This window comes from Rhipicephalus microplus, chromosome 7 (genome assembly GCF_043290135.1).
Source record: "Rhipicephalus microplus isolate Deutch F79 chromosome 7, USDA_Rmic, whole genome shotgun sequence".
In the NCBI taxonomy this organism is placed as follows: domain Eukaryota; kingdom Metazoa; phylum Arthropoda; class Arachnida; order Ixodida; family Ixodidae; genus Rhipicephalus; species Rhipicephalus microplus.
Window position 1 is genome coordinate 24,852,311 of NC_134706.1, and position 15,546 is coordinate 24,867,856.

Genomic DNA, 15,546 nt, shown 5'->3' on the forward strand with positions numbered 1-15,546 from the left:
AAGGCAACTGTCGGTAAGTGGTGTCCGGTATGTGTGTTCGTAGGACTCACAATGATAAATCTTTAGTAGTGCTTTTCTTATCGGAAAAAATGGTCAAGTGAAGCTTTGTGCATTCGCACCTGGGAGACTACTTTTAAATACGATAGTCTTTCTTGGGGTACTTCGACGCGAAAATATTGGTCTGTCTTTCTGTCTGTCTATCTGTACATTTGTCTGTTTGTCTACCTTCACGATACACCAAACGGCCAAGCCCATCCGCAGCACCCACAAATATTGTTCAAGTTCCAGCATTCATACTTTTGAGATTGTCAATTAAAAAACGAGTATTGCGCATATCTGAGGCATCATAACAACAGGTCAATATTTTGTATGTGTCTATATTAGATAAAACACACATAAGTAATTTTCAGGACCGTAGAGTTTATCACGCTGCGTTGACAGTGCAACGCGATGCTCAAAAAGGCAACTATTTCCAACGCTTTGCTAAGATGACACGGTGGTGGCACTAGCCCGTCGCTTTGCGTTTTACACATTATTGCCTCCGAGACAGGCGCGCATCTTTCTCCGTGGACGCTCACACCTTCGTTCGTTTTTGAAGATAACTGCCAGGTAGCGCTCGTGTCTAACGTGTCTTGATGCACTCGCTTGCCTTCGCTTCACGGATCGAGACTCTCAAACGCAGCGCTTCCAGAACACAATTCACTGATGTTCTCGCGCCGAACATCAAATAAACGTTTTATTCACTTTCTCCACATGCAAGACTATCGCCTTTCGACGACACTTGCAGTGAAACATGCAGATACAGGGCCAATGTTTTCAATTTTTTCTTTCTTCATTCCTGTTTTTCTTTTTTTTCAAATTATTTTATTCCTTCCTACGTTCTTCCTTTCTTTTTTTTTTCTCCTTCCATACTCACCGGCTGTGAAACGGCTATACCTGGCTGTGGGAGTGGCGCGATTGCGCACCTTGGTAGTTGACATCGTGCATAATGACTGGCGTTTCAGCACCGGTACCAGCACGGGAAATACGCTCATATCCAGACAACAATCAAATGTGGCAACGAGGAACTACAAATGACCTCGATGAAAGAATATACTGACAACATGAAAACGGCTGATTCCCGAGCAGCACACGATATATAGCACATGGTTTCCTGGAGAGCGGTTCACACATCTGTCCTTCCATCCGTCCGTCCATCAATCCATCTGGCCGCCTGCGTCAGGGTGCCCTCGTGATCACTTCCTTACGTGATCACTTCCTTACGTGGTATCGACCGAAATAGGTATGGAGAGGTAAGAGGATGTGAAAATGCAGTAGCTTACGTCGTCAAATCCTTTCGTTCTGACACATGTGACACATATCCGCATACCACTGCGCGAATTATGCGGGTATGCGGCACAGATGATCGACAGTTTATATCTTAGCCACACTCCTCTCAGTGCAGGGTCCAAGCTGTTACTGTCAGACTGCTTCAAACAAGAACGTACTAGAGTACGTTCTTGTTCGAAGCAGTTCGGGGTATATTGTGTGCAGTGCCCTACGGAACTGCACACAATATGCCCTACGGCACACTGCACACTTCGAGCATGTCCTGTGGGGCTTTGCCTCTGCCAGTCCCCCTTCACACCAAGAGGAAATGAACAAGCTGACTAAGGCTCGGGACCTCACCTCTGAAATCCTGGCCGTCTAGAGTGCCCGCACGAGGGCGGTCAGGTTCAACCTGACCGTCCCTGAGTGGGCACAGCTATGGGAGAAGCAGAGTTAATTCGCGTCTATCGTGGACTTAACGAAGTTGTTTCATTCACTCACCCAGGAACGGTGAGAACATACGTTGGTAATTACATCAAAATGCGAGAGGGTTAAGACTATACTTGACGTTTTCAGCATTGACTCCACGAATTCAAATAATAAATGTAAGGGCGAGCAGCAAGTGAACCCAAGCACTTTTTGCGTGGCAATCAAGTATTCTACCACAGCGCCACGCCAGGTCTCGAAACCAGTGGCAAATCCAGAGGGGGGGGGGCGGTAAGAGCAATCACCTACCTTCCCCAAATCCTGTCGCACCCCCTTTCTCTCCCTTCAGTGCTTGCCGTCCACCTGCTGTGACCAGTTAGGACAAAAGGAGTGGGACAATTGCGAGCACACATTAACAGTATTTATGCCATTACAGGGTTTTTGTGGTGGTAAAAACAGAGTTAACGACAATGCCCCCCCCCCATTTTCGGTGGTAATTCAAGCAACACCCCCCCCCCCCCTAAATTGGGTGACTGTATCCGCCCCTGCTCGAAACCGCTTTTTATACCCAATGCAGCTCTTAACGTTTTCGATCAATTTATTGCCGGCCTCAGCCCCACGCGCGCATCACGTGACACGATCGCAGTCCCGCACGAAATCGCTCGAGGATCGGGTGGGCTGATGGAGGAAGTCGCGTAGCCTCATCAAGAAATGGAACCGAGACCAGGTTCCGGTGATCCTGAGGGCGTCACACGTGGTGTGCCTGCTGTCGTAGTTGACGTCGTAGACAGCCAGGCCGACACGCAAGACGATCGCTCCGAGAGACCAGGAGCTGCATATCTGCGACGAGACGCGACCGCGAATGTTGAGGCAGTACATATTGATTTCTCCTACTTCAAGGTACACTAAAAGGAAACAACTGTATTGTTGAGATTGACAGGCTGTACTATGAGAACCCTAACATCTTACGTTTCACTATTAAAAGTTCATTGTGAGCGGAGAAAGTCGAGGTTGAAGAAGCAAGTTTACCTTTCGCGCCAAATAGCCGTGCATGACGTGTAAAATTGCACAATGCATGCACGAAGAGGGGGATTTCCTCCTTTCTGGGCTGTCGCAAGAGCGTACAAAAACCGACGTCACAGCCTCGGCAGCGCAATTTTTTAGGGGCTCACGCACTATACACGCACTAAAAACAGCCCAGAGAGGAGTACGGCTGTGCCCAGGGAGCCTTGAGTGAAAAGGTCTATTTTTCATACCTTCGCTACTTTGACAGGAGGAACTTTTCTGACACTTGGTGCACTATAGGTCTCTGGCACCCACACATGACAATGTACTTCATTTTCATTTCTCGAAAGCTACGTAGGACCCAGTAGCCGCCTTCGATTTTTATGACGTCACGGTATTTGGTGCGGCAATGTCAGGGTGGCGTCTCCGTCCGCCTTTTCATCTTAAGCGTTCTCTCGCTTACCAGGCGCTGTGTCGCGGTAAAAATAATGTTTTCTGGATTGCGGAATCGCACTCTGCCAATACGCTTAAAATCGTTTTGCTCTTTGGTGTCCATTAAAAAAAATACGGCAACAGGACAGAAGGCAAGATACGAACTACTTGAAGTAGGTCTCCTCTACAATATTGAAGGAAACAGCGCGGACACCGTCAAAAACGAGGCGAACAAACGCAGCGCTGACTCTCAAGGAAACGTTTAATTTGCATGTTCCCCACTAACCATACCGAACACTTGAGAAAAAAATTGCACACCTCTCTACAGATTCTACTGACAACATTATCACCCCAGCATTTTTGTCGCAGAAGGGCAGCTTGTTTGCGCAAAAAGCTACCGATAGGCCACTGGTGCATATTTTATTCGTGCTCACGATATGACAGCTGACACAATGATTTCTTTCATAGGGGTTAACAACTATTGAGTCCACCTCGACATCATGTTCAAATCATGCGCGCCATTATCTATGTTCGACAACGGGAATCCCCGCTCTATTGGCTATCTAGATGCGTCGTTCCACTCACCTTTGCACGTAGGGATTCAATGTTTTCGAAAGTGATGGCATAGCCGTCCCCATCGTCATAAGTGATCGGCGACCTGTACTTCCTGGAGTAATATATGTTCCGGCTGTACCCCGAGTTGGGGTCGTTGCATATCTGAAATTTAACAAGCGCAAAGTTTGAACAACAAGACCGCTTTCGGTGACCCTGTGATATTTTATCTCAAACGCTCGACTATTCCCATCCCATTCTAGTCAAACTGAAGTGAATGTGCCAGTAAGAAGGTGTGGCTTTGAAGCGCGCGTGGCCATCACTAGCCACTTGGTATACGGCCGTATCTCTCGTGGTGCGATACGCAGAACAGCGAGACTTCTTGCAGCAAATGCGTTCAAATGAAGCAATCGTTCAACAATTGTAGCAACTGCAATGCAATATTAATAGGGCCGCTGGCACAGCGTTGCGCCTGACGACAGATGGGCGTCCGTCTGCTTGTTGCACTCCGGTTCCCAGATACATACGTGAATGGAGCAACCGGCTCGTTCACGGACGAAACGGCTGTCACATAGTGATCACAGAAAATATCAATGAAAACACACTGAGCAACCGTTCTTGCAGGGACGTGATCGGCACTTTCAAGAACGGTGCCCTTTGGCCATTTTGAGTGCTATAAGAAGAAAAGCGAGGACGAACAATGCATATTCGTGCATAGTACAATATACAGCAAAGGGTTCGGAAAAGGCAGTGAGGCTGAAGAAAAAGAAAAGGAGGAAGGATTGACAAAGCGCCATTGCACAAAAAACGGAGGTTCCTTTCTGGTCATGGAGACCAAGCGGGAAACTAATTCAAAAACGCGAGAGCGCTCACCCGAGAACGCGAGCATCACTAAAGGGCAAGCGAATCACTTCTTCACACCTCCTACAGGGTAAACCTTCCTACCTTTCTGATCTTCTTCCACTCTCTACAGCATTCTCGTTCACCGTAAGCACTTAATCAAAAACAATTTCTTCGAAAATTTGAAAGAAACTGGTGACCACGGGTTACTTCCTCAAACCGTAAGCAAGATTCGGGTGTAAAGTTCGTATAGACCGGGAGAGTGTATTGTATTGAAAGTAGATCACGTGGTTCGCTCACCTGCTGAGCCGAGACACGCTGTTCGTAGGTGCCGTTTCCGCAATCGGTGTAGAACAGAGACTGGACCCTGCTCGTGTTCTTAAGCTTGTACCGGCGACCTTGCATCGTGACGGACAGGTAAAGACTGGTCTGGACGCCTTCGGTCGCGAGGCAGGCCAAGGCGAGCATGGCCTCCCGCTGACGAAAGAAGAGGCCACACGCTGACGTGAAAACGACTGCAGTGGCTTCGTGGGCATTACATCTTTTTTCAGGGCTGAAGCTCCTCATAGCGTGCGGGTCATTCCCTCGTATTACGTTGTAGTAGCCACTGCTAGTTAGTTTTATAAAATGCTCAATAGATGGTGTTACGTGTTCGTGTCCTTGGAAATAGTATCACAAGATGGGGTGAGGGGATTTCTATACTTGGCGATTAAATAGACGCTGTTATATCGAAAATTCACAGGATATCCACGGAGTAAGTAAATGATGATGAGTGGTGCGAAGCATCCGTCTGTATGTTCGTCCGTCAGATGCGTGCTCTAGTGTGATACGAGCGGACATACAAACAGACAGACAGACACATACCCCCCTTTTCATCATTCACTCTGTGGATATGCTGTGAACTTTTTACGGTAATGGCAGGGGAAGGAAGCGAATCTTAAAAGGCCTGGGCTTGAACGATTTAGGGCTCTTCAAACCTTTCATTCGACGCAAAAAAGGGACGACTGAATAATTTGTCTCAACGCTGTTTTAAGACTTGGTGAGCAGCTCACCATGCGGTGTCCGTAGCTGATGCCGGGCTTCTCGACGCGCGGATCCACGAAGTTGATGGGAGGCATTATCGCGCAATCGGGCCTCCAGAAATCGCCGTAAGACAAGTGCCCCAAGAGGATAACGCCTGTAGGAGCGAAGATGGTACTGCAAAGAGTCGAGAAGATGACATGTGTTTCTTATTCAGAGTGGCCCTAAATATATAGTGTTTTGGTTTTGCTTTAGTAAGCTCTGTAACCCAAAATAGTTGTTGCGTGCTAGAGGCAAGTTTTTGTGCTCTTCTCTGACCTCTCGATTTTTATCTGGTTATTTTTTTGCTTTCTAAATAGCGCTTTTAAAAATGATGTAATCGTATATAGTCTGACCCCCGTAATTGAAGCAGCGAAATCGCGGGTGATACCAAATAGTTTCCTTAACATCTCTTTAACAAACGTACTTTGTTGGCTTCATGACATTTTTCTGTGATAGAGGGCAACTTCGCGGCGACATGACAATACGTACTCCCGATGATGAAGACGTGCATTTTGAAATTATGGACATTTCGGTTGACGGGTAGTATGACCGCCGACGGGCCCGTGTTTTACTGCTCCAACCTTTGCGTGAAATAATGCAACCTTCCGCATTTTGTACCGCCAAGTTCTGCTGTTTTGAGCGTACCCATGTTTGCGGAAAACGGAAGCTTTTTACCTTTTATGGAATTGGCTGTACGGAATATGTATTACGGAATCCACTGTATGGAATCCGTTTTACGGAATTCACTGTACGGAATACATTGAACGGAATCCGCTTAACGGAGTTCACAAACGAACGGATGCGTGTTCGGCAACCACGCACGACGGGCCGACCACGGTGCCACCATTACGTGAGAAAGCAGGTGGTGTCACGGAGCAGTTTCTACTCGAAGGGTGTGGCATCCTCCACATCACACCACTTGGTCTCCAAAATGCATGCAGGAAAGTCTTCTTCCGTGAGAAAAAGCCAAAAGCTTACGACGGAAAGCCGAAATCTCGGGGCGAATCTCAGTGCCCTGTAGATGTTCGATTTATGATGTGCTCAGGTTATTTTGGTCCGATGCAGCCGTAAACATTCCTACGCACTCAAGTCGAAACATTGACGCGATTGAAACTGCTTATATATTTTTTTAAATAACACCTTTGCCTAAGTTTCAAGCAGCCATGCTCTATTGTACAAAGTTTTGTCTCTCCGCCTCTCCTAAAGGTCCTTATATTTGAACACATGCACATACATACATACATACATACATACATACATACATACATACATACATACATACATACATACATACATACATACATACATACATACATACATACATACATACATACATACATACATACATACATACATACATACATACATACATACATACATACATACATACATACATACATACATACATACATACATACATACATACATACATACATACATACATACATACATACATACATACATACATACATACATACATACATACATACATACAATCAGTCTGCTCTATGCGAGTTTTGGCTTGGTACTCGTACATACGTATTTACCTATTGTATGAATGCATGGAGCCTAACCTAACCTAACCTAAGCTATCGTATGACAACTTGAAAGAGGATGCTCACTTTTGCAGCTACTTGTCGAACTTCTTGAAAAAACATGGTTGATCCGTCCGTCACAAAAATCGGTAAAACACGAAAGGAAAATGTGGCCTCAGAGAAGTAATTTGATGTTTACTGTTCAATAATATACAAGAGCTTGTGCATTGTCTATTGATGTTTGACAGCTATAGCACTGCTTAACTTAGATGCATCGACGTTGCTGCTGAGTCAACTGCGCAAGTTCCCACCATATGAGCACCCATCTGAACGACTAACGTCCATCATTATTGATTCAACACCTGGGATAAGGTCGCCCTCTGGGGGTGTGTTAAGGCGTTGATAGAATTGCAGTTCTGTTGGAAACGAGCCGAACGAAATGGACGCTTAGAAACGAATCTGTGAAGGAAAGAAAGAGAAAATAAGCAACTTTAATCGAAATGGCAAGCTTCAGAGGAACTACATCCTCTCACCTAGATGACAACTAAGAGTCCTTGCGCCCTAGCGGCACCTTCGGCTTGCCTGGTCACTTATAGCTGGCCCTGGGTGTTAGAGCTAAGCAGCGCGGTCTCCCACTGCTGCGCGTTCAAATATTTGGTGTTTGGCCCCTTCACGAGGTTAGGACAAGCCTAGATAATGGGTTTCAGGTCCGACCGCTGACTACAGAGTTTACATCTGTTGGAGTAGACATCTGGACAACAATGACTAAGCCACTGGGTTTGGGAGGGTGCTCGTTTGTAATAGGTGCATGCATGTTGTCACGTGCTGTTTATTTAATGACGAATGTGATGTAGGGTGATGCTGCCTCCATAATCTGTAGTGTTTGGTGATCTCCTTGTACGAGACTGTGCGCTCTCTCTCCACACGTGGGCTCCCCGTCATTCCTGCACCGGCTCGGCTCACAAACAGTCGAGCTAGGGTGTGCGCGGTTTCATTTCCCGGGAGGGAAAAATAAGTGGGCTTCCATGAGACATAGAAGCCGCGCTCCTCCGTGAAAGTCCGTCACAATTCTTCTCACCTCTTTGGAGGTCCTACCATGAGCAAACTTATGGATTGCGGTTTTGGAATCACTGAATATAACACTAGCTGATGTAGCTGCAAGCGCCAACGCCATGGCCGCTTCGTCAGCAATTTCAGTATTTTCTTACTTATTGGAACTGCTTGCAAGCAGGTGGCCCGCTTGATTAGAAGCGACCAGTGCCATGTGTTGGCCATCTGGATACTCCCCCGCTTCCACATAGACCACATTCACAACGTTTCGAAGGTTCTCGTATATAGTGCTTTCGCTCTAGCACTACTCAACTCCCGGCGATACTAGGGGTGCATGTTTCTGGGTAACGGCTTCGAAGACTGCCTGGATTCACCACCGGCTTTGGCATCCCACGATGGCGTCAACATGCACGATGAGAAAACTTATCACCGCGTGACCACGTCACCACGTCACGTCCTCGCATGATTACTTTATGCATCATTCGAGTTGACGACTACAGGCTCACATGATAATGTAACGTGGCATCATGATTTCAAATCAGTGTGACGTCACACATACCACGACGGCACGTGGTCACGTGATCTCGTGCCACCATCACTTGGTCAGAAGTGGACCGGTCCTGCAGTCGGTGCAAGCCCAAATGGTCCTTTCACACGATAGGTGCAGTTAGTGCGGCATACACCCCAGTGGCGATGGCGAAAAGCGAATTTGGTGGCTTTCCGGTCGACGCGACAGCGTGGGACCTTCGGCGTACTTTCGTATTCATGGTCTCCGAGATGGCCCACCGGCAGACTTCGGAGGCCGAAAATGTTTCGAGGTGGCGACGCCGGAGTGTTCCCGGTGTGCGTGCGCAGAAGGCGGCCCTGAAAATACTTCGCAAATGCCTGACCACATGCAACCGTCGAGGCGCGTCAGCGCGCAACGGATGCATGTAGTCAGGCCTTCGCGCCCTCTCTTTATAGAAACAGGGGGCGCCAAGTTTCACGTAGCCATACAATCTCTCTCTCCCTCTCTCCTATACAATCTCTCTCCCTCTCTCTCTCCTAGAGAGAGGGGGGCACGACATCGCGTCAGAAAGCCCCACGCTGACGAGCTGCGGCGGGTGCATGTGGTCAGGCCTTTATGAGCAAAAACTGCCGGGGGGGGGGGGGGGCTGCATGGGGGTTCAATACAACGATTGAGAAGGACAAAGCACGGTGGCTTTAGCCTTCACGTCGTCTCAGGCGAATGCAGTATGGGACCTAGTGAATTTGCTGAGAACGTCAGCAACAGACAGCGCTTCGAAAGAGAACAGCACTGAAACAGACGTACTGGAGATATCTGGCCACGGCGCTGCAGGTTTGGTTTGCCCTCATGAAGATGCCCAAAAATGTTCCGAGCTTGAATCCAGCGGTCGTCAGCGTGTGTTGGTTGATTTCCTGCAACAGAGCAACATAAAGTGACGGAAAATCCAGAAGAGCTGCGCGAGTTTTCAGCATACATTCGTATCGCGCATCATCAGGCAATCAATCTTTAATTTCACCATATATATATATATATATATATATATATATATATATATATATATATATATATATATATATAAATATATATATATATATATATATATATATATATATATATATATATATATATATATATACATATATATATATATATATATATATATATATATATATATATAGTTATAAACTTCGAGAATAGTGCAGTATAGGAAACAAAACAATAAAATATTTATTTAATCCTAACAGTTTCGGCTGGTGGACCAGCCTTCTTCGGAGGATGTAAGTGAAATGATACAAGTTCCCGTAGCAGAGGGTCACCCTCACAGTTTAAAGACCCTCCAAAAAAAGAGAGAGAGAAAAAGACAAGCGGGCGAACGAGGTAGCAACAGACAACAAGAAGCAGAAGAAGGAGAGGAACTAGAAAGGAGCGACGGAGAGCCGCCGGAAACGAGCGGGTAATTCTGGCATTGTTGCTGCGTATAGGTAAGACGCGCCGCCAGCGGAGGCGACCAAGAAAAACGGAAAAATGTGGAACATGTTGCCGCTTACTCGCATCTCACACATGGATCGAGTTTAAGTTCACGTGGTTCGGCGGCTGGCCCGTGGCATCGGGCCACACACACACACACACACAAGAAGCATACGACCCGCTCCAGCTTTCGGAATATAATGGCCACGTTGGAAAGCTAATGTGCCCTCTCCCCCTCCCTCCACCTGCCCTCTCTTGCAGAAAAATGTACAACCAGTCATACTGAAAATAAATAAATGGGTATTCTTGTAAAGGATGAAAATATATAAAAATAAATAATACTAAAAAGTACTCAGAAATGAAAATAAAGTTTAATAATACTAACACAATCCGTTCGGTTTACGTAGCATCGAATTCGTTTAGTTTCGCTATATTGACTAACTTGCGTGTGCGACTTCACGTATGTATAAATAAATTAATTGAGTAATTCAATTTCTGTGTTTCACGAAACGTCGCGGAGACACGTCAGTCGCCCAGGGCTCTCGTTGATTCCGTGGGTAAGTGATCTGAATTTCTTTATAAAGTATGACTCCCGCTGTTCGCGCTCCCGTGTGTTCTGGAAGCCGGATTGTAGGAGTATGACACTTACGCGTTCGAAAGAGTGACCAGGAAGATTGATATGTTTGGAGAACGGCAAATTGGGGAGGCCCTTTACGTGTGCCCTGTGGTTGTTGAAACGCAAACGGAACGCGGTTTCCGTGTGTCCAATATATTCCTGTTTGCACACCTCGCAGCGAATTTTGTATACCACATTGGCTGAGTCACAGTTAAGGTCGTCTTTAATTTTGTACACATAGTCTGAACAGGAGGCTTCGGCCGTATCTGTGGTCACCATGTGTGTGCACACCCTGCAGCGAGGTTTCCCGCACGGTCTACAGCCCTGATGGTGGTCGGATTTGTGTGTTTTCGCCCTGACCAGTAAGTCTCTCAGGTTTTTATTTCTTCGGTAAACCACCTTGGGCGGAGTCTGAAAAATGGCAGAGAGGCGACTACTCTGTTTAAGTATGTTGAAGTGGCGGTTTAGTATAGAATTCACCCGAGGGGCGGCGGCGCAGTATGTGAGGATTAGATTTGCCCCTGAAGTTATATCATCTTTATTCCCACCTTTTTCTCCCATTGTTGATTCTCGGTCCAAAGAGCGAGCGCGCTCAATTGCATTGTCAATTATTTTTTCGGGGTACTTTTGACGCAAGAAGGCTGTTCTCAATTCCTGTGCGTGGGTGTCAAATTGCGTGATTTCAGAGCAAATTCTTCTGTATCTGTGGGCTTGAGAGTAAGGAACACCTGTTTTGCAGTGATGGGGGTGACTGCTATGGAAATGCAGATACTGTTGGCGGTCTGTTGGTTTTTTATACAGGGAAGTAGATATGGTGGTGCCACTGAGTGATACAGTGACATCCAGAAAGTGAACACTCTTCTGCGAATACGTGTGCGTGAATGTTATCGAAGGATGCACGGAGTTGAAACCGGAAATGAATTTGGAAAGATTATGTTCACTATCGGCCCACACGAAGAATATATCATCGAGGAAGCGTCGGTAAAATATCCTTCTTGTCCTTCTTGCCCTGAATGGTCAATGAAATTGAGGCGAGACGGTGCGTGGCCGACTTTAAAATACTCCGCCAGCAATCCTCCCACAACGTATACAGATCAACCTGTTACCTCTCATCAATCTCCACAAAAGAGCACCGATGTCACCAATGTGGTTAACCTTTCCGGCAAATCTTTGACACCTGCGCAAACAAAGCTTCTATCAAAAGGTCTAACCTTCTGCCCCGCCTCTGGCAAAATTGATGAGTTTAAACTTTACCAAGATTTGGACAACTTTGCCAGAACCATGCGTCTAAAAGAATATTTTCATGATCGAAGCAGCACGCAACAAAATCAATTTTCAGATAAATCTTGGACTCCAGGTGAACAACGAGACAAATATCTAGACATGTACATTTCAGCCGTCCAGGGTGATATAATCAGGGAATATGAAAAGCGCCGACCCATTCGCAACAATCTGTCCAAAGAGGAGCGGGAGGCTTTGCGCAGTTTAAGTGACAGCCAGAGCATCGTTATTAAACCAGCTGATAAGGGTGGTGCTGTGGTTGTACTCGACAGGACTGACTACATCAAAGAAGGGCTTCGCCAACTGGCAGATGAAAATTTCTATAAACAACTCCCTTGTGATCCGACAGAGGAGTATGAAAGTACTATAAAGGCCTCACTAATATCATTACGTAAAAGTGGGAAGATAACCTACCCTATGCTTAAAATGATGTCACCTGGCAAATCGTCTCCCGGGCGTTTCTATTTACTACCCAAAATTCACAAGACTAACAATCCCGGCCGACCCATAGTTTCCAGCAACGGTACTGCTACTGAAAAAATTTCTAGTTTCATTGACTCCGTGATTAGGCACATCCCACAATCATTCCCATCATACATCAAAGATACCAGCGACTTCCTTCGAGAAGTCTCAAAACTTGTGGTACCTCTAGATTGCTATTTGGTCACCATGGATGTCTCATCACTGTACACAAACATTCCCCACACCGAAGGAATCGCCGCCACAGTCGCCGCCTATGGAAAAAGTAAATCGACGAGTGAATTCGACGAAAGCGCTTTAGAGGTGCTCCTAAATCTGGTACTTAAACATAATAACTTTGAATTCGACCAAAATCATTATCTGCAAGTAAACGGAACTGCCATGGGAACCAAAATGGCCCCAAATTACGCAAATATTTTCATGGCCTCTTTAGAGATTCCTTTCCTCGAAAATTCTCCATTCAAACCTATATTTTACCGACGCTTCCTCGATGATATATTCTTCGTGTGGGCCGATAGTGAACATAATCTTTCCAAATTCATTTCCGGTTTCAACTCCGTGCATCCTTCGATAACATTCACGCACACGTATTCGCAGAAGAGTGTTCACTTTCTGGATGTCACTGTATCACTCAGTGGCACCACCATATCTACTTCCCTGTATAAAAAACCAACAGACCGCCAACAGTATCTGCATTTCCATAGCAGTCACCCCCATCACTGCAAAACAGGTGTTCCTTACTCTCAAGCCCACAGATACAGAAGAATTTGCTCTGAAATCACGCAATTTGACACCCACGCACAGGAATTGAGAACAGCCTTCTTGCGTCCGAAGAAATAAAAACCTGAGGTGGTTTACCGAAGAAATAAAGACCTGAGAGACTTACTGGTCAGGGCGAAAACACACAAATCCGACCACCATCAGGGCTGTAGACCGTGCGGGAAACCTCGCTGCAGGGTGTGCACACACATGGTGACCACAGATACGGCCGAAGCCTCCTGTTCAGACTATGTGTACAAAATTAAAGACGACCTTAACTGTGACTCAGCCAATGTGGTATACAAAATTCGCTGCGAGGTGTGCAAACAGGAATATATTGGACACACGGAAACCGCGTTCCGTTTGCGTTTCAACAACCACAGGGCACACGTAAAGGGCCTCCCCAATTTGCCGTTCTCCAAACATATCAATCTTCCTGGTCACTCTTTCGAACGCGTAAGTGTCATACTCCTACAATCCGGCTTCCAGAACACACGGGAGCGCGAACAGCGGGAGTCATACTTTATAAAGAAATTCAGATCACTTACCCACGGAATCAACGAGAGCCCTGGGCGACTGACGTGTCTCCGCGACGTTTCGTGAAACACAGAAATTGAATTACTCAATTAATTTATTTATACATACGTGAAGTCGCACACGCAAGTTAGTCAATATAGCGAAACTAAACGAATTCGATGCTACGTAAACCGAACGGATTGTGTTAGTATTATTAAACTTTATTTTCATTTCTGAGTACTTTTTAGTATTATTTATTTTTATATATTTTCATCCTTTACAAGAATACCCATTTATTTATTTTCAGTATGACTGGTTGTACATTTTTCTGCAAGAGAGGGCAGGTGGAGGGAGGGGGAGAGGGCACATTAGCTTTCCAACGTGGCCATTATATTCCGAAAGCTGGAGCGGGTCGTATGCTTCTTGTGTGTGTGTGTGTGTGTGGCCCGATGCCACGGGCCAGCCGCCGAACCACGTGAACTTAAACTCGATCCATGTGTGAGATGCGAGTAAGCGGCAACATGTTCCACATTTTTCCGTTTTTCTTGGTCGCTTCCGCTGGCGGCGCGTCTTACCTATACGCAGCAACAATGCCAGAATTACCCGCTCGTTTCCGGCGGCTCTCCGTCGCTCCTTTCTAGTTCCTCTCCTTCTTCTGCTTCTTGTTGTCTGTTGCTACCTCGTTCGCCCGCTTGTCTTTTTCTCTCTCTCTTTTTTTGGAGGGTCTTTAAACTGTGAGGGTGACCCTCTGCTACGGGAACTTGTATCATTTCACTTACATCCTCCGAAGAAGGCTGGTCCACCAGCCGAAACTGTTAGGATTAAATAAATATTTTATTGTTTTGTTTCCTATACTGCACTATTCTCGAAGTTTATAACTTTTATTACGGTAGCCGGAAGAAACTCTGATCATCTATTTCATCTATATATATATATATATATATATATAACGTAAGAAGGTAGCGATGGTTAGGAGTTAGTAGTAGAGGCAAAGGAGGAAGAAGTGCAGAATGGAATAAACATGGCGTATGAGCCAGGCCACGTCTCCCATTCATCATAGCGTCACCCGAGTCGACAGGATGGATACCTGCCTGCCCCTTCATCAGTCACTCATCATCGACGCTGTTCCCCAGAAGACGCCCTGACCGTACACTGACTACCGAATCATCGCCTAGGAGGACAACGACCAGCACCATGACAGAACCATCGGCTGACCTCGACATCCCCAAGTACACCGGATCAGCGGACGACGGACCCGTACAGGACTGGTTCAACCTATTCGAACTCCATGCTACCGCTGCATCTTGGTCGGAACGGGAGATGGTTACGAACTTCAGCGACTACGTCACCGGTGAGGCATTCAAATTTTACCTAATTCACATATTCGAGAACGACGAGTCATGGCAAAAAATTAAAGAAAAGATGATTACTCGTTTTAATGACTATGACCAAGACTTACTCATTGCCAACCATCTAGAGACAACTGCACACTATCGTCAATTTCCTAAGCAGTCCTCAAGCATTCGAAAGTCCAGCGCGAATCGACAAGTGCCTCAAGACTAAATGGCACATGCGTTTACTTACAGAAGGTCATACGTATATTGGGAAAACCCCAACCGTCAAACGCAGCTTCCTTGTGCACGAAAATCGGAATTTCCAAAGTCGTGGCACCAACATACGACATGAGACGTCGCTCACCCTACTGATGC

At 46.2% G+C, this 15,546-nt stretch overlaps 1 protein-coding gene across 1 annotated transcript in view; it reads right to left on the reverse strand.

Moving 5' to 3' along the window:
* Positions 1-2,314: 2,314 nt before the first annotated feature.
* The window catches only part of LOC142767350 (uncharacterized), a 40,596-nt gene continuing 27,364 nt past the window's right edge, over positions 2,315-15,546 (reverse strand). Inside the window, exons 6-10 of the mRNA XM_075868834.1 lie at positions 9,523-9,629; positions 5,616-5,760; positions 4,864-5,040; positions 3,757-3,888; positions 2,315-2,574 (exon numbers count right to left, since the gene is read on the reverse strand). Of these exons, the coding sequence (XP_075724949.1) occupies positions 2,362-2,574; positions 3,757-3,888; positions 4,864-5,040; positions 5,616-5,760; positions 9,523-9,629 (774 nt within the window). The 3' untranslated portion in view covers positions 2,315-2,361. The remainder of the gene's footprint in view (positions 2,575-3,756; positions 3,889-4,863; positions 5,041-5,615; positions 5,761-9,522; positions 9,630-15,546) is intronic.